This window comes from Dermacentor andersoni, chromosome 10 (assembly GCF_023375885.2).
Source record: "Dermacentor andersoni chromosome 10, qqDerAnde1_hic_scaffold, whole genome shotgun sequence".
Taxonomy (NCBI): Eukaryota; Metazoa; Arthropoda; class Arachnida; order Ixodida; family Ixodidae; genus Dermacentor; species Dermacentor andersoni.
Window position 1 is genome coordinate 60269524 of NC_092823.1, and position 19381 is coordinate 60288904.

The 19381-nt window shown below is 48.5% G+C and overlaps 1 protein-coding gene and 1 long non-coding RNA gene across 2 annotated transcripts; both read right to left on the reverse strand.

Annotated features, from left to right (window-relative positions):
- Positions 1 to 3185: 3185 nt before the first annotated feature.
- LOC140213455 (organic anion transporter 3-like) lies at positions 3186 to 4355 on the reverse strand. Its single transcript, XM_072284691.1, has one exon. The coding sequence runs from the start codon at positions 4353 to 4355 to the stop codon at positions 3186 to 3188; it is 1170 nt and encodes a 389-aa protein (XP_072140792.1).
- A 7345-nt stretch (positions 4356 to 11700) lies between these two features.
- On the reverse strand, positions 11701 to 14387 carry LOC129380672 (uncharacterized). The gene is made up of 2 exons (XR_008608857.2): positions 14115 to 14387; positions 11701 to 12025 (listed from the first exon to the last, which is right to left on the reverse strand). It is a non-coding gene; the product is annotated as an uncharacterized lncRNA (long non-coding RNA).
- Positions 14388 to 19381: the final 4994 nt, after the last annotated feature.

Sequence of the window (19381 nt, forward strand, 5' to 3'; positions counted from 1 at the left end):
TGGCCCCTGTGCCCCGAAACGTCCATCCCGTTCACAACGAGGGCAGACGCAAGGCCAGAGCAGCAGCCATCCTCAAACAGATCAAGCGACACGACGTTAGCGCAAGCTTCGTCGACGCTGCGGAGTACAGTGACGGGAAGACCTTTGCCGTCGTTGTGGTCGACTCGAGCGGAAACATTTCCAATAGCGCCTCGATTCGCACTTCAGACCCCGGAGTCGTCGAGAAAGTCGCCATCGCCCTCGCCCTGCTAGACGGTCGTGGGTCCGAAATCTATTGCGATTCTAAAACGGCAGTTAGGACTTTTCAGAAGCGTTGCATCGCCAAGGAAGCTGTTCGTCTTCTTAGCGGCACGAGTCCACATACTCTCACAAACCATTGGATTCACTGGTTTCCCGCTCACGTAGGATCGGTCGAGGGTGCTCCCCCGAACCTCAATGAGTCTGCCCACGAGGCTGCGCGTGACCTCACCGACCGCGCTTCCTCTATAAGGAGCACTGACTCCCCTCCTCTCTACGGTCACAGGGACGCTCCCGCTACTCACACCGAGGTTATTAAATATCCAGAAGGGTCTTTCCGCCCCCTCACCCCAAGCTGAATAGGGCGCAAGCCTTTTCGCTTAGGCTCCTACAGACCAGCACATATCCGTGTCTGTCCGCTCTCCACGAGGCTTACCCCGACGTGTATCGCGACGACGCCTGCCCGTCCTGCGGCCAGACCTCTACTCTACCTCACATGCTCTGGGAGTGCGGGTCGACATACTCCAAGTTCATCAAGGAGGAGTGGGACTCGCTTCTGCGTAGCCCCGCTCTAGAAAAGCGAATCCTGGCCGTCCGGCGTGCCGCGACGGTGGGCCAGACCTGCCGGTCCCGACGTGGGACTAGCCGGTTGCGCGACGAGTTCGCGTCCTCGCCGGATCTACAATAAAGTTTATTCACTCACTCACTTACACTCTCACTCACTCACTCACTCACTCACTCACTCACTCACTCACTCACTCACTCACTCACTCACTCACTCACTCACTCACTCACTCACTCACTCACTCACTCACTCACTCACTCACTCACTCACTCACTCACTCACTCACTCACTACCTGATTAGCTTGACGTCACGCAGGACTACGTCTTAAAGAAAAAAGAAGAGTAAGGAGATGTACAAAAAATTCTAGAATTGAAAATACGTATTTTATTAACTGAATAAATCAAGCAGGCTGTTTGTCGCTGCCTCGTTTGAGAGGGGATGTCAATAAATCATTGTCGCCATTATCATTATTGTGATCGTTTGCATCGGTTCGTGCCACTTGTAACGGGATGTGAGATGCGCGCCACGCAGGGTCGGCATGTAGCACTTGCATGTAGCAGCTGCACGCGTGATGTAGCTGGACCTGGGCAACTCAAGCAGGCGAGCTGAATACTTGTCACCGCCTCTTTTCAACGGGTAAACAAAGAAATGATCATCATCATCAACAGCGCCGTATAGTGCCATGTATAGTGCCTCAAGCTTACGCTGTGACTGTGCTGTCTTTGCCGCACAGACCTGATACTTTTTTGTTCGGTTATGTTCGCTCGCTATTGAAGAAAGGCAAGTCACCAGCAGAGGTCTTGCTGTGATATCAAATAAGGACAAAGCTCGAGTGCATCACGTCGACCACCGCAGCAGCAAACCCAGAGCCGTGCACCGAGCGTCAGAAGCAATGACAGGTTGAACAGCGTATGTGGACTCGAGGTTTCCAGCCAAGGAAAAAAATGGATACTTGGTGTCGTGCGCGTTTTACAGGGAAAGCACGTGGTCACAATGGACGCAGCTCAAGGAACAGAACGGTGGCCTCATGACCAATGGCGACGTCGGAATGCTTCGGCTCCAGAATTGTGCGACACCGATAGAGTAACGCCCCGTCAGGGATTTTGGGAAGGGCATAGAGAAGACTCTCCAACTCTGCGAATTGAACCTCTGCGGTGCTCAATGAGACAGCGCCGTCCTCCAGCGCTTTTGCATATATAGGGGGAGGGGGGGGGGCGAATCTGTGGCATCATCATCACTAGCTGGCTAGGCTCGTAACGGTCGCGCTATGAGCGTCTTCGGTTTTGTGTGGTTCTGGGCGGATGTGGATTTAAGTAACGTACCACAAATGTACAACTGACTGGTTGCCATCCATCACAGCGGAAACCCACGCAAACGTTTTAGGGAGTGTGCAGGCAAGAGCTAAGGCAACTTGCCAAACGCCGCGACAGCGCATCCAAAGGCTTGAAATAATTCGTGCTTTAGCGTCAGCATAAATACAAGATTTCCGTAAAGAACTGGTTAAACTGGTAGGAGTGTAGCACACCCTATTGCCCAACCTACATACGAAGGCGCAATCCTCCGCATCAAAAGGCAAAGTAAAAAAGAAAACCACTGCCTTTCAAAAGACCTATATCGCGCTTCCGGCGAGCTGACAGTTCGTCCATCATAACTGTATTGGTACAAATATATATTCCGATCTACAACATGCAAACCATACGTACGCACGTTTATTGAAGAAATATCTTGGCGAAAAGAACACGTTCTACATGCCAAATAAATGGCTGGTGGCAGATATGGAAAAATCTAAACCGGCGGTACTCTCGGTCTACGTTGAAAACATTTAAGCGTTTCGCCAACGCGCACCGATAACCGCCGTTGCTCACTTTCTTCGCACAGCGAAACGTGCGAGCTTGATCGTTGGCGTCCGAAAGCCGTTTCACTGGGAACCACAGTCGATTACTCTTTCGCATCTGTTCGTGCAAGTACGAGACCTATGTAAAAACTTGCGATGGCCACCGCAAACAGGCCTCTCGGGATGAGCTTTAGGTGTATTGGCAGCACCCTTTCCATGTACTTCACGAGTGCCCCCATCACAGCGCCCAGGGAGCCGCACATGAAGGCGAAAGAAAAGCCCATGCTTCTCATTCGCGTCTGGAAAATTTCCACGGTATGGATAGAAAGGGAGACGTAGGACATGTTGAAGATCACGTATGACAGCCTGAATGCCCACGCCAATGGAACCATCAGACCATAGGCGGTCATAACTAACTGTGCTGCCACCGTAGCTGCGCACAAGAACGACAGCACGACGAGCGGGTCACGGTAACCACAGCTCTTGGTGATGAAATACGTCGAGGACATTCCGAACATGTTGAGGGCCAATGCGGTCCATGTGAGCTCTTAGAGATGCCGGCCGACTTCATTAACGCGCAGGCAGAAGTAGCCGACTTGCATGGTTAACCAGCAGCCGAAGGTGATGAAATACGCGTAGCGTCCGTGTCCGCTGAAAAGGGCGCAGAAGGCGAACCTTCCGGGTCTCGCTGGTCGCTCGGCGGGATCTGCTAGCCCCGCCGTGATTCCGGCCAGCCGTTTTTTAACAACCTCAGGCTCCTCGTGGCTGAGTTCCGCTGCCCACAGTGCGGCCCGCTCGGCGTCTTCAAACTTGCCGCTGGCGATGAGCCAATCGAGGGACTCCCCACTCAGGTATACAAAGATGATTAGTAACACTGACGGCGCAGCCACGGCCAGATGCAGGATTCTCCAGTAGCCCGCTAACGAGGACACCGCTTTGTAGTAGACTGGAGCGAGCACCATAGGGACGCTTGCCGCGAGCGCGAAAAACCCCTCACGTGTACGTAGAGGCGTTGACTCGAACAGCAGGATGCTAGTGGTGAGCTCCAGGACACTAGACGACGCTGGCTGCAACAAGCCTAGCCCGACGTAAGTGCTCAGTGTCGAGGTGAAGCACTGAGCCACGCATGAACAGTAAAGTACGGCGACTGACGCGTGCAGCACAGGTCGCCGACCGTACCTGTCACAGGCGAGCCCCATGAGAGGCACGCACACGACTCTCCCGCACAGCAAGATGGCACGGGCGAGCACTAAGAGCCAAATGCGATCGCAGACCAAGTCCCACTCTTCGACTACGGTGTAGCCGCTTGAGGTCATGTTGTAGGTCCGGTGTTTGCAGGGCACCTCGGCGACTCTAGGCATGGAACCCGGTAAGCGGGGCCGCTCGTAGACTGAGCAGTGGCTGTAGCTGCCATCGGGCCCCCGCGGAATGCCGGAGTTCAACCACTGCGCCGTGGACATGTACGAGTACTCGGACGGGGGCCGGCACCAGTAGTATAATGACTTTGCAGTCCCCGCCTGGACCGACATCGTAGTGTGGGACACAAACATGGCAACCTGTGCGAACGCCACCAGGAGCCCTTGGAATGCACCATTACCGAAGATGACCACGCTCTCAGCTGTGAGCTCCGAGCGTGTGCGTTCTTGCTCCCGGACGAATCCAAAAGAACCGCTGCTGAGGCCACTGTGAGCTTTATCGGTAAAACTACGGTGAGGCATGGCTGTAAACATTGCGTTGCCTGACCGCGTCGTTACTGATGACCGCATCCTTCGCTTGCTCTTCTTCTGCGTGCGCAGGTGACTGCTCGTGCATTGTATACCGACGATGATGATCATACCTCGAGGTTTGCAGCAAACAGTCCTAATTCGTTGATATGCCAATGAATACGTTTACTGTTATTTACAGCCTGTCTTCTTTATGCTTGAACACATTTCGAAAAATCAACTGTCACATATTGTCTTTCTGCCTTTTAAAGCAAAGTTCTCTTTGGCGCATCCTTCGATTGGCCGCGGCGTTTGCTAGCTGGAATTTTCCACTGGAATCTAATCTTTCTAATCCACTGGAATTTTCCACTGGATTAGAAAAAAAATTCGCGTGTGGATAAAAGTTGCATAAACAGGCCTGGAGTGCGGCCTGATCCCGGTGACCAGAACCGGTAACGCACTCCTTCACCAGAGCGGGATTGGCCACCCTGGTGCAGTACTTGGCCACAACCTCCTATGTGAATACAACGATCAAACCCCGGCCCTCAGTCCCCAGCGGCTGCGAAGCAACTGACGACGACGGCGGCAAGACCTGCGACGCAGCAGAGCGTGCTAGGAATAGCTGGGTCCGGACAGGGCGCCATTGGAATCTGAACCTGGCAACGTTTAGGGCTAGAACGTTATCTAGTGAGGCGAGTCTAGCAGTTCTATTGGAGGAATTAGAGGGCGGTAAATGGGATATAATAGGGCGCAGTGAAGTTAGGAGGACAAAAGAAGCATATTGCCGCCAGCATTGCGAGAAGACAAAGACGACCGACATATCCCAACTGCGTAGCCGCCACACCACGAGCGTCAAGCAAAGCACCGCAAGGCAACGCTCGGCCGGTGCTGACAGGCCGGTGGCTCGTGCGCGAGAATCGGACGATTGGCACGCGACAGGAGGCGACAAAGAGGAGAATGACGTTCGAAGGAGCAAAGCTCGAGGGACGTTTTTGTTGTTGTTGTCAAGTGCTCAGTCGGTTTTTGTTGACGGGCACAGGTTCGCCCAGCATAAATCAGCTTCCGTAGAAATGGCTGTTGTAACTGCTGGTTACAATATACGGTGCTAAAAAGCACTTCCGGGGTTACCGGGGCGTATTCCTCATGAATAAAGATACAGCTGGTAACATACAGGAATTCTATAGCATTAACCAAAGGGTGGCAGGTTTTGTTGTGACACATAATAAGCGGTATAAATTCAAGGTCCTACAGGTCTACGCCCCTACATCCAGTCCTGATGACCAGAAAGTCGAAAGTTCTATGAAGACGTGGAATCGGCGATGGGTAAAGTCAAAACAAAATACACTATACTGACGGGCGTCTTTATTGCCAGGGTATGCAAGAAGCAGGCTGGAGACAAGTCAGTGGGGGAATATGACATAGGCTGTAGGAATAGCAGGGAAGCGTTATTACTAGAGTTTGCAGAAAATATTAATATGGGGATAATAAACACCTTCTTCCGCAAGCGGCATAGCCGAAAGGGGACGTGGGGGAGCCCGTACGGTGAGACTAGAAATGAAATAGACCTTATACTCTGCGCTAACCCTGGCATCATACAAGAGGTCGACGTGCTCGGCAAGGTGCGCTGCAGTGACCATAGGATGGTAAGAAATGAATTAGCCTAGTCTTGAGGAGGGAATGGGAGAAACTTGTACATAAGAAGCCGATCAATGAGTTAGCGGTAAGAGGGAAAATAGAGAAACTCCGCATCAAGCACCAGAACAGCTATTCGGATTTAACTCAGGAAGAGGACCTTAGTGTTGAAGCAATGAACGACATTCTTAGGGGCATCATTAAGGAGTGTGCAATAGAAGTCGGTGGTAACTCCGTTATACAGGATATCAGTAAGCTATCGCAGGAGACGAAAGATCTGATGAAGAAATGCCAATGTATGAAAGCCTCTAACCCTTCAGATAGAATAGAACTGGAAGAACTTACCAAGTTAATCAACAAGTGTAAGAAAGCTGACATAAGGAAGTATAATATGGATAGAATTGAACATGCTCTCAGGAACGGAGGAAACCTAAAAGCAGTCAAAAAGAAACTAGGAACAAGCAAGAATCAGATGTATGCATTAAGAAACAAAGCCGGCAATATCATTACTAATATGGATGAGACAGTTCAAGTAGCTGAGGAGTTCTATAGAGATTTGTACAGTACCAGTGGCACCCACGACGATAATGGAAGAGAGAATAGTCGAGAGGAATTTCACATCCCACAAGTAACGCCGGAAGAAGTAAAGAAAACCTTGGGAGCTATGCAAAGGGGGAGGGAGCTGGGGATGATCAGCTGGTGATTAGGTGGTGGGATGATCAGATGGTGGGAAGATTGTTCTAAAAGAACTGGCCACCCTGTATACGCAATCCCTCATGACCTCGAGCGTACCGGAATCTTGGAAGAATGCTAGGATAATCCTAATCCATGAGAAAGGGGACGCCAAAGGCTTGAAAAATTATAGACCGATCAGCTTACTGTCCGTTGCCGACAAAGTATTTAATAAGGTAATCGCGAATAGAATCCGGAACACCTTCGACTTCTGTCAACCAAAGTACCATGCAGGATTCCGTAAAGGCTACTCAACACTAGAGCTTATTCACACAATCAATGAGGTGATAGAGAAATGTACGGAATATAACCAACCCTTATATATTACTTTCATTGATTACGAAAAAGCTTTTGATTCAGTCGAAACCTCAGCAGTCATGGAGGCATTACGGAATCAGGGTGTTGACGATCTGTATGTAAAAATACGGTAAGATATCTATAACGGCTCCGCAGCCACCGTAGTGCTCCATAAAGAAAGAAACAAAATCCCAATAAAGAAATGCATCAGGAAGGGAGATAGCGTCTCTCCAATGCTATTCATAGCGTGTTTACAGGAGGTATTCAGAGACCTGGATTGGGAAGAATTGAGGATAAGAGTTAGTGGACAATACCTTAGTAACTTGCGATTCGCTGATGATATTGCCTTGCTTAGTAACTCAGGGGACCAATTCCAATGCATGGTCACTGACCTGGAAAGGCAAAGCAGAAGGGTGGGTCTAAAATTAATCTGCAGAAAAGAACGTAATGTTTAACAGCCTCGGAAGAGAACAGCAGTATAAGATAGGTAGCCAGGCACTGGAAGTGGTAAGGGAATACATCTACTTAGGGCACGTAGTGACCGTGGACCAGGATCATGAGACTGAAATAATCAGAAGAATAAGAATGAGCTGCGGTGGGTTTGGCGGGCATTCTCAGATCATGAACAGCAGGTTGCCATTATCACTCAAGAGAAAAGTGTATAACAGCTGTGTCTTACCAGTACTTACGTACGGGGCAGAAACCCGGAGGCTTACGAAAAGGATTCTACTTAATTTGAGGACGACGCAACGAGCTATGGAAAGAAGAATGATGGGTGTAACGTTAAGGGATAAGAAAAAAGCAGATTGGGTGAGGGAACAAACGCGAGTCAATGACATCTTAGTTGAAATCAAGAAAAAGAAATGGGCACGGGCAGGACATGTAATGAGGAGGGAAGATAACCGATGGTCCTTAAGGGTTACCGACTGGATTCCAAGAGAAGGGAAGCGTAGCAGGGGGCGACAGAAAGTTAGGTGGAAGTATGAGGTTAAGAAGTTTGCAGGGACAACATGACCACAATTAATACATGACCGGGGTAGCTGGAGAAGTATGGGACATGCCTTTGCCCTGCAATGGGAGTAACCAGGCTGATGATGATGACTCTTACCATGCCAGTCGAACTAAAATACGAGGAATGGAAGAAGAAATGATTGAACGTCGGGCGGAATAAACGCATACTCAAGAAAGACTTCATTCTATCCTACTACGATGCATAAAGATCACTACACTCAGTACATCAAACTGTTATTGCCTGATTTGTCATATACTAGCTTGCAGAATATGGTCGCAAGAACTCGGGATACAGTACTAGCGAGGGGAGTATATGTAAAACATTTAATACATTTTTGCAACTACGTCTTTGCTTTCTTGTTGCCTTTTGCAGCACCCTCACTGCGCCTCACACCACTGCGGAAGTTCCTGGGCAGGTTTTCATTCAGCATCATACTAATCAAACATGTATACCGCATCACAAGTGTCATTGTATCAGAAGCCATACACACCTCAGCATGATCCAAGTCAGGAGGCGACCTAATCGTTAGTGTTTTGATGATTAAAGCAAAAAATAAGTCCTGCAGTACAAAAAGCATTAATTACCGGAGCATGACCTCAAGTCAGGATGCAAAGTAATCGCCAGTGTTCCCGAGATAAAGGTGGCTAAATTGAAAGTAGGGAACATGTATGCAAGAATCACCATTAGAACGCCTAATTCGCTCGTGCATACGCGTTTACTTCTGTGGCTGAACTGCGCATCTGGCGCGGCATATGTTTCTTTCCTGGCTAACTCTTTCAAAGGAACTACTCACATATCCGAAAGGAATAGAATATCAAAACTTCACACACGTCTGGGGTTTTATTTCACGCATAGCTTGCACGACATATGACGTCATGGTTTTCAAACTCTCGACCGCAGAAGTGTACGTGTGGCATGGAAGCTTTATGTTATTAATAAACGTTGTTTTCTGCTCGCAAAAAATAAAAGTGTGTCCGGTACGTATGCCGGTGCAGCACGTACAGTTTTGCACGAATATTACTCGGCGCTTACTTTTATTTTATTTTATTTTTTTTTGCCTGTTGATGGCTGGAGCAGTGTGAAGGCTTGCACAGTAAACTTCTCTCCTCTTGCCCGGGGAGAAACAAATGCATGCGTAAAACGACACAATTCATAAAGGTGGTGGCGCTTTTGTCGTTTATCCTGCCGACATTCCGACGCTTAATGTGGTGGTACAGCTGTGGACACTGTGTGTTCACGTGGCGAGCCGCAATAACGTACATCGCCGGCAGCCCCAAACTCAATGTTCCTTCAGCTACACTGGGTTAACAGATAGCAGGGTTTTTTTTGTAGGCCATAGCATTGGCACCTGACCATCGGAAGGTTTGGCCGAACCGGAGAGAGGAGAGAAGACGAAGTCACGCAAGCAGTGGCCATGTGTCGAGAACAAGAGAAAACGAAGCTACTGGTTTATGTAGATTTCATCGGTATAGTTCGTGGCACAAAATACCTTTCTTTAAAAGGGATACAAGAAAGGAAGACAGTGAAGCGCTTCACTGTCTTCCTTTCTTCTGTCCATTTGAGGAAATGTATTTTGCGCCACAAAGTATACCTAGGAAATCTAAGCACCAACTTGCCCAAGACGAATTCCTTTGTGTTTATGTAGCTAGCATGCAGAACGGTGTCCGTTCCGATGGATTCGAGAAATGCATTTCTGCTGGGAAAAGCTAATGATTCATTGTTAACTGATTGAATCATTATTTATATATTCATTCATTCAGTCGTTGACTTACTAAATAGCAAAACCACAACTTTATGTGTTTCATTTCAATCATAACTGCAAGCTGTAAGAAGATCTGCCGTGGTTGCTTAGTGACTTCGACTTTGTGCGGCTACGGACGAGGTCGCGGGATGAATTCCCTGTTGTGGCGGCCGCATCTCGAAAGGTGCGACATGCAAAGGCGTCCGTGTACCATGCGTTGTGTGCACTTAAAAAGACCAAGGTCGTTGAAATGAGTCCGGAGTCCGTCACAACGGCGCGCCTCACTACGCGGTTGTGCGTAGTGACGGAGATTATCGTTTTGCCACGTAACTCCAAATCTGGTTAACGCTGCACTAACACTGTGAAAACACGCGTATGTGTACAGTCAACCATAAGACTTTAGGGAATGTGAGATGCGATAAAAAGCTAAATACGTGCGCGGCCTCACAACGCTGCCTAGTATTCGCATTTACACTCTCTATAAGCAATATTGCGATGTTCATTTTTGCTTACTATTACTTACTGTTTAGCAACTGAGCGTTTTCTGACATCCCGTGGTCCGTAAACCTCTGTGGTTGACTGTACGTGTGTGCGTGCGCGTGTGTGTGCGTGTGTGTGTGTGTCCATCACGCACACACGCACAGTAGTTTGAACTTAAACATGCCAATACATTTAATGACGAGTCGACATACCTCCTCTAACTTCATTGCCAACATGGTCGCTAAAACACGATTGTGTTGACTGATATTTGCTACATATTTGTCGTAATAAAGTGACATATTGTTTCCTTATTCACAACGTTTTCACCCATTTCTAAATCTTATTGCACGTTACTGCACTCTGTACTCACCGGCGTAACTTTCCAATGCCGCGTCACGACGCTATGCAGGCCGTCGGTGTACGGTGACATCCGGTTAAATGCGCTCTATTGGGGCTCGCGTTTTTTATTGGCTGGGCTAATAATTTCTAATAAAGCACTGAAGTAAAAACTTGAGGAGCTGATTATCTTGTCTAGATGTACGTCCATCGACTCGGGAAATGTTGCGTCCGCGCAAGTTTTACTTACCGCTAGGGCGCTTTCCCACGAAGGGGAAACACGTGCAAGCACAGAGACCGGTATAACACAAATTCAAAATCTTTTTTCTTGCCTAACACAAAAAGTAATTTGATAAAGGTTGCTTATTTTATAGACAATAGCTGTTTCTAATAAATACACTATTTAGCGTATTTTTGTCCTGACCACCTCAATGCTAAATTTACGACTAAACATAGGCTAAAACTAACTTCTTTAGAACTTTGTCGTCAGCTGTACAGGCCATTTCACGCTATATTCGTCCCAAATTATTTTTCGTTTGCAGTACAACTTGCTGGCAATTAATTACTATGAAATATAACCTTTCGGTAAAAGTAATCTTTCTGTAAAAAATTTTTCAATATGCACCAAATTTTGCATGTTTAGCGTCGTATAAAAACTAACGGGAACGTAAAGATCGATAACATCTTATTTAAGTGAAAAGCCTATGTTCATTCTCAAGGGAAAATAGTGTGCTCGTCTTATTTACGAGAAGATTTTTTGACAATGCGTTTTTTGACTCATACTTTCGAGCTTTCTATGAAACGTCACATGTTCCTAGCGGTGCTGAAAATGTTCTTTTTTCGCAAAAATGTTTTACAGAAAGACTTCTTGCTTTACATATGTAGTCCTCAATTTTTTTTACAAGGAAATCGCTGATGGTCGAGCGCCAAGGTTGGGACAGTTGGCCTGTTATGGTCCCTATATAACAGTTTTCGCGAAGCAACCCGAACGCCCTAGAGCCGCAACTTCAGCGCACGAGTGTGATCCAGGTCCCCTATAAAGATGAACTGGCACTTCGGACTTAGTACCGAGCAAGGTAAAGAAACAGGGCCGATCGTGCTCTCAAAGTCACGCTATTAACATACTCGGATGAGTCATCGCAGACGAGTTGGGCGCGAATTTTATTCGTCTGAAGTGCGGTCAAACGAAGGCGCCAGCTCATGCGGCGGCTTCTAAAACAACGGCCCTCCGAGGAACGGAGGCGGCAGGTGCACGGCGGTGGTGGGCGGCCCCAGCTCTCCGCAAGTGCACATGCCACGAATGCAGGAGCCCCAATGGGCCGCGGCGGTGTGGCAGCGGTGGGCGCACTCCAGCTGGTCGCATGCGTTGGCCGAGGCGAGGAAGCCGAGGAGCAGGATGAGGGCGAGCAGTACGCATGTCGTTGCAGGTCGCCTCGGTGTCATGGCTGCACGATTCTGGCGAAGGAAGAAATGTTCGGAAGGGTGGTGAAATCGAAGTCTCCTGCGACGGTTGTTTAAGGCACGATAAAGATGATCAACTGAATTAAAACAAACTGACTGAGTATTATATGAAAGTAAATAAAAAGACTGATCGACCAAACCAGGTTGCTGTCCAAGAATGTCTTTAGGTAGGCTCTTGGAGGTGGACACTTCTGGCCCTTGTTGCACTGCATGTGTTATGGGCGGCGCTCCCCTTATCGCTGGTCTTTAGTCGTCCGCGGGGGCCAAGCGTTACATCGAGCGCCACTTTCTCAAGGACCAGCTCGGAACCACGTGCAACGTCTGTTACCAGTTGTGCAGCGTCTCGAACGACAGCGTCTCGAAAAAAAAAAAAAAAAAAAGAAACGCTAGCTGTCAAGAGCGAAGAATGCCAGAAACCTCCTCTTATCGTCGCGCCACCGTGCGGTAGCGCATGGTACCAATGCACGCTTTTTAATGCTTTGTTAGACCCTATCCTCAGTATCGGCTCACAAGTGTGGTTAGACAGTCACTAGAAATAACGATTAGTTGCGAAAGAATAATAAACGAATGAACAAAAGGGTCGAAGAGTGGCATAGGAGGAAGGTCGCTCGTACTGTGTGCACCAAAGCTGATCACTTCAGCAAAGATTGATGAGGCGCACCAGCGCGTCTTATAGAAGTAACACAGAGCTGTGTCACCCGTGCATATATACGTTCGAGCTTACTATTTTGGCGTGCTTCTAAGTAAAAGTGCAAGACATAACAGAGGCACCATGTTTGCAGCGCGGTGCACAGTGTCATTTGACCGACTCTCTCGTGAGCACGGGGTCGATTGGGAAATGAAGATCTCGGTGCAAACGCGAAATGTAACGCGACAAAGACTACAGAGCCAAGGAGGCTGATCGCTCGCCTTTTGTGTCTCAGTTGTATACATTTTGCGCTACCGTCCTGCCGGCACTGTGGGCTCCTTGCGTTAAGATGGCAGTATCCTGCACACTGGCTCCCAATGGCAGCTTAGTCCTTCCTTAAGCGGCCAACCGCATGAAGTGCGTAATAGACATACTTACCCGGTTGCACCGCCATATTCAGGAACGTGAGTTTTGCGCCGCGAGGTAGCCGCGTTGTGATCACGAGCGTGAGGCAATAGCATGAACTATCAGTTTTACTTCATAGGCACATGAAACGCAGTGAGGTTATTTGGCGTAAATGAAATCTGGACAAGGTAGGCACACACGGCACCACAAATACGGCAGAAACGCGGACCACATCGTCTTTGCTTTAGGCTCGATGCAGCCACGAAATATTTGTTTTTCCCCGGGTGTTCGGCGTTTCACACAACTATGTACCTTATAGAGGGACCTGTGCCTACATCATGCTGTCAATCTCGCCAGATTTTTCCTCTGTTTTCCATCATCATGTATGGTGTCTATGATGCAGAACAGAATGCATTATATTGACTGCTAATATAGCCCAAATGACGTACAGCGGGTGTGTCAATACGAGCTGAAAACCCTGAATGGCGCTCCCGTGACTTGATGGAACGTGCTTATAGCGGAGAGCGTGAGGACGGGACACAAAGAATGAACGGAGGACCCTCCCCCCAATCGCCAAACTTCAACGAAGCTTTACTGCGGAAAAATTGCACAACCAAGCAGTTGCCGCGCAGAAACGCTGTAAAAAAAAAAAGAAAAAAAAAAGAGAAAAAAACAGAGCCACCGCGCACATTGTCAGCGCAATCACAATAGGAGGTCATCATGTCATGCATCCCTACTGAACGGCCTGCTCCGCGCAAGATTGGAGACACGTGTAAAGATTGCGCGTCTCATTATAACCGTGTTCCATCAAGTCAGCAACCAACTAGCTCATCTAAGTCGCTTAATCGCTGTCCGCTGATTTTAACCATAAACCATGCTCGAATTACGACATCCCCAAGTGTTGTATACAAGTCTCAGATTCCGCTTAGCTTGCTTTTACCGGCATTTGCAGGCTTCCGTCGCTCCAATGTGCTAAGTTGATGCTAATCTTAGCGCACATGTCGCTTTGACACCTACAGCTGAAGCGAGCCATTTTTCGGACTTACGTACTTGTCCAGGTGAGCGCACAAATGAATGGTCCTTGTCCGGGCGGTGTATCGTTCGGCCACAGCAATGGCAAACACGGTGGCTGTTTTATACAAGCCCGGAATCCTCGTACTGGACAATATATCAAAACTCTATCCGCGGCCGGGCTGCCTGATGAGCTCACGTGAACCCTGAAATGTTTTCTTGCGCGTCTCGAACAAAGTGAGCGAGGTACTCCCAGATGGACGCCGAAAGACTATTAAGTAACTAAATATTAATAAAAAACAGCTTTTTCATGCTTTTTAGATCACGAAGTCTTCCTGGATTTCATCTCAGACCTGGTAAGTTCCTTACTGCTCCCTAAGCTAGACTAATGCATGTCGCTTGGGCAAACACACGAGTATGCGCTATGAAACTAAAAAAAAATTTCGCGTTTACACGGCCAATCTTTCATTTCCACTCTTTGAGCTTTATTAGTCTCGGCTGAAACTGCGTGTGCAAAGGTGACGTTACATTTAATAAAGCGCCAGCATCCCTTTTAACGGTAAGACGCGACGACTATGAATGCGCGCATCTATCATTCGCGTAGTTACGCATCCCTTTCAGGTAGGTTGTCACCTTCTCCAAAGAGAGCTATTAATGGCACTCTGTACAGGTACAAATGCTCGCACGCGGGGGCCTTTGAAGATGCGCTCGCTGCATTTACAACTACTGCAACCACCTGCTGGTAATGTTTACCTTGCTTGTTTTTTTTTGTTTTCGGAGGCAAACCATTCCTTGTAAACAGAACGCGCGTATGCCGTTTTCCTGTGATCGCAGCTTAAATTAAGTGTAACCCTCACAAGGAAACATTCCTTGCTTGGAAGGCACTCACTTACAGCCACCATAGAAATGTAAAAAAATAAATTGTGCTGCTTGATGCCCGAAATGGGAAACTGCAGTCAAGTGTTGCGGACTAATTTCCATCAGCTGGGGCGCTTTAATGGGCACCTAAAGTCGAATGCCACGTGGTCGTTTTTTTGATCGCTTGGGGTCGGCCAATGCATGGAAGTGCTATTCGCCGGTGGGCCCCAACGTGCCCGCGTTTTTACATTTACTGCTAAGCACAGCGGGGCGTGGCCTTTGCCGAGGCGCCGGACGTTTCTGCACTGGCACGAGGGAGAGCAGGTGCAAGAGGAAAAAAACCCGGTGGCTTTTGCTCCTTGATTGTCTGACTCTGCCTAGGCACTACGGAGAAGGAGTTTCTTTGCTCGTGTTGTATGCGTTTGTCCCTAGGTGTGTCGGCACTGCGGAATGGGGTCGACTTTACGCTCCGACGCTGGCTGCCGGCACGGTGAAGGAGGTGAAGCAGTGGGCACAGACGCGCCATTTGGTGAACGCTGTGTCTAAAATTTTTTACGTCTGACGTGCGCGACTACCAGAAGCTAAAGGTATGTCGGACAGACATTCTCGCGCCTGTGGCGCTGGTTCTGAGTCAGTCATGCCGGGTTATATCTTTGTTGCGCCTCACGGCGCTCTACCTTCAAAATATCGTCACTTGTTTTCCCGGGGGAGCAGTATAGGGTCAGTAGTACAGACAGGGCCTGCTCTCCTGGAGCAGTATCTTCACTCTTGGCAGGCATTTCGTATGCCGCTGTCCGCGACTTTTCGTGAGAATGTTGTGTGGTCCCCTTTGAGTGAAACAAACCCACATTGCCTTAGCAACCGTGGTTGAACGCGAGTGCTTGAAACGCCGCCGGTGAAGCTTTGATGTCACACCGTGAGGAGTATTGGCCTTGCGCGTAGCCCATCTTAGCTTAGGTTAGCGTAAAAGGCGTTAGGTTTCCGCGGCGTACTCTCAAAGCGGTTGCAAGGGGTGCGTCGGGCGTCACCAGCGGCCTTCCAGCCGGTCGCATTCAACCGCGGTTGCTGGGGCGCTGTGCGTTCTAGATTTTCAGTATATTCGGCCCGCCCTCAACTACGGTCCCTACGAAGGAGGTTGAAAAACATTTTTGGAGTGAAGATGCGGTCTGAAAAGTGAAGCCGAACCGCCGCCAACTTACCACAGGCAAGAAGTAACGTTAGTAAATAGCGGGGAATATACGAAGTGCTTTCCTCCCACCCCGCGCTATTTAGGATGCATCTATGCTTTAGCAGTACATATATCGTTTGACGTTTTTCTTTCTGTCACTGGTTTCAGAAGGAAGCCTAAAATTTTTTTTCTAATTTTGTGGATATCAGTGTGCAGGCAAATCTAACATTTTTGGCAATAACTTCGAGCTTTTATTTTGAAATACGCCTAGCATTTCCAACAACTGACCAAAAGGACGTGAGCTATGAAGAGTTTCAGCTTTCGCGGCCCTGTTCCAGAGTAGAAGTACAGGCAAACTCTGGCTTTAACTGTACTCGCAGGGAACTACGGGGGGCAATCACTCCAGCTTTTCTTTAAAACCCTCTTGGTTCCTACTGCCCCCCTCCCCCACCCTCAAACCGGTAAAATCAGGTAAATTACTTTGAAGGTAGAGCACCATAAGGCGCCAGAAAGGTATAATCTGGCACTACTGACCCAGCACGAGCGCCGCAGGCGCGAAGGAGTCGGTCCTTCACAGCGATCACCAAATGGGGTGTCAGTGCCCACTGTTTCATCTGCTTCACTGCACCGCCAGCCAGCGTCCGAGCGTAAACTCGGCCCCAGTCCGGAATGCCAGCACGCCTATGGACAAAAGCGTAGAACACGAGCAAAGAAACTTCTCCGTAGTGCCTAGGCAGAGTCACATATTCAAGCAGCAACGCCCTACATTTTCTCTCAGGCACCTGCTCTTACTCACGCACACGCACAAACGTCTGGCGCCTCCGGAAATGCCGCGCTCCGCTCTGCCTACTCGCAATTGTAAAGTCGCAGCCCGGTCAGGTGTTTTAATTAAAACCTGGCCCGTACCCGGACAGGCGTGGTTCGGCTCTTTAGCTCTTGAGCCTAAACGAAGCACGGTCCAGTTCACTATGAGTGTGATAGTACGAGTGGCATTGAGATTATCTGCAGGAGACAAATTGGACTGTCAAATTTCCCGCAGAGGCTATCGATGACAAGTGAACAGATAAATGAAAAAAAAATGTCGCAAACACTAGGGACCAGTGGAGCTGGGGGAAGGCTAGTAAAGTAGTGCCAAACCGTACACAAGACACGCGAGCGCCGCCAACGCGTCTCTACGGCGTGCGCAAAAGGCGATTACTACGGCGTCTGCGAATCGCTACGCCAGCGCCGTAGTAGACGCCACGGTTGTCTCCACTCTGTACGGAGCGGTGGGCGAGGAGGACATCGAGGCACCCTAGCAGCCGCCGGAGAAGGACGTCTCTCTTGCCTCGCCTGACCCCCTTCTTCATGCGCCACAATTTGGATGGATGGAATGGATGGATGGATGTTATGAGCGTCCCCTTTGGAAAGGGGCGGTGGGTTGCGCCACCAAGCTCTTGCTATTATACTACTTAATGTCCTACCTAGGTTAAAAAAACACTATGAACTTCCACAACCAAATTTTCTGATCCCCTATAGCGAAATTTGCTTTTGTACGTCTCCGTTTTTTGTCGTTTCCCTACTTTTCTTCCACCGATCTTCCAATTGGCTCTTACTAATCTCTACTGCGGACATGTTTACTTTTCCCCTGCTCTCGCTGAACCCAAGGGCTCAAAGGGGGTCATTGGTGCCAAGATCGACCGCTGGGCAAAAATCTTCACATTCTAATAAAACATGCTCCATCGTTTCCCTAGCTTTACCGCAGCGAGCACATGCTTCTTCTTCTTTCTTATATTTCGCTTTATAGGTGCGTGTTCTAAGGCATCCCGATCTCGCTTCGAAAAGTAATGAGCTTCCCTTTGAGTTACCATCAATTGTTTTCTTTCCTGATTTCGTTTTCTGCTTAATTAGTTACTCATGGCAGGTCCCTTTTGCACTGTCGCCACCGATGAGATTATTTCAGCCTCTCTGACTTTCCGCTTGCGTTCTTTTCTGCTGTGTTGCTCACCCTACAGGCCGCGTATTTGCTGGTAAGCTTCCTAGTTCTTTTCCTCCACTGTGAATCAATGTTTTTTTTCTGTACAATTATCTCAACACTCTCCCAGCCCATAACTTTCTTCCATATTCCTTACTCGTTCTTTATAACCAATTTTGCTGTGAGCTTCCCTCACTTCAAAACTAGTCCAGCCCATACCAACCTGCACAGCTTCATTTGTAGTCTTCCCGTGAGTGCCCAGTGCGAGACGTCCCACTGACCTTTGGTTCCCATCGAGTCCACATTGCACCCCTGATTTAAAGCTAACAACCGCATTTCCAAGAGTAAGTCCTGGAACCATTACACCTTTCCACATACTGCGGAGCACCTCGTACCTGTTGTATCCCCATTGCACTCTGTGCTTCATTATGGCTGAATTTCTTTTTCCCTTCACTCTTCTTGATTTTTCCTGTGTTTCCATATATCTATTGCCTTCGTTTATTTATAGTAGGTATTTATATTCTCTTACCCGAGGTATTTCCTGGCCCTGTATTGCCACTCCGGACAGGCCGCCATCGGAATATGAACGTGGCAACGTTTAACGCTAGAACATTATCTAGTGAGGCGAGTCTAGCAGTGCTATTGGAGGAATTAGAGGGCAGTAAATGGGACATAATAGGGGTCAGTGAAGTTAGGAGGCCAAAAGAAGCATATACAGTGCTAAAAAGCGGGCACGTCCTGTGCTACCGGGGCTTAGCGGAGAGACGAGAACTAGGAGTCGGATTCCTGATTAATAAGAACATAGCTTGTAACATACAGAAATTCTATAGCATTAACGAGAGGGTGGCAGGTCTTGTTGTGAAACTTAATAAGAGGTACAAAATGAAGGTTGTACAGGTCTACGACCCTACATCCAGTCATGATGACCAGGAAGTCGAAAGCTTCTATGAAGATGTGGAATCGGCGATGGCTAAAGTCAAAACAAAATACACTATACTGATGGGCGACTTCAATGCCAAGGTAAGCAAGAAGCAGGCTGGAGACAAAGCTGTGGGGGAATATGGCATAGGCACTAGGAATAGCAGGGGAGAGTTATTAGTAGAGTTTGCGGAACAGAATAATATGCGGATAATGAATACCTTCTTACGCAAGCGGGATAGCCGAAAGTGGATGTGGAGGAGCCCGAACGGCGAGGCTAGAAATGAAATAGACCTCATACTCTGCGCTAACCCTGGCATCATACAAGATGTGGACGTGCTCAGCAAGGTGCGCTGCAGTGACCATAGGATGGTAAGAACTCGAATTAACCTAGACCTGAGGAGGGAA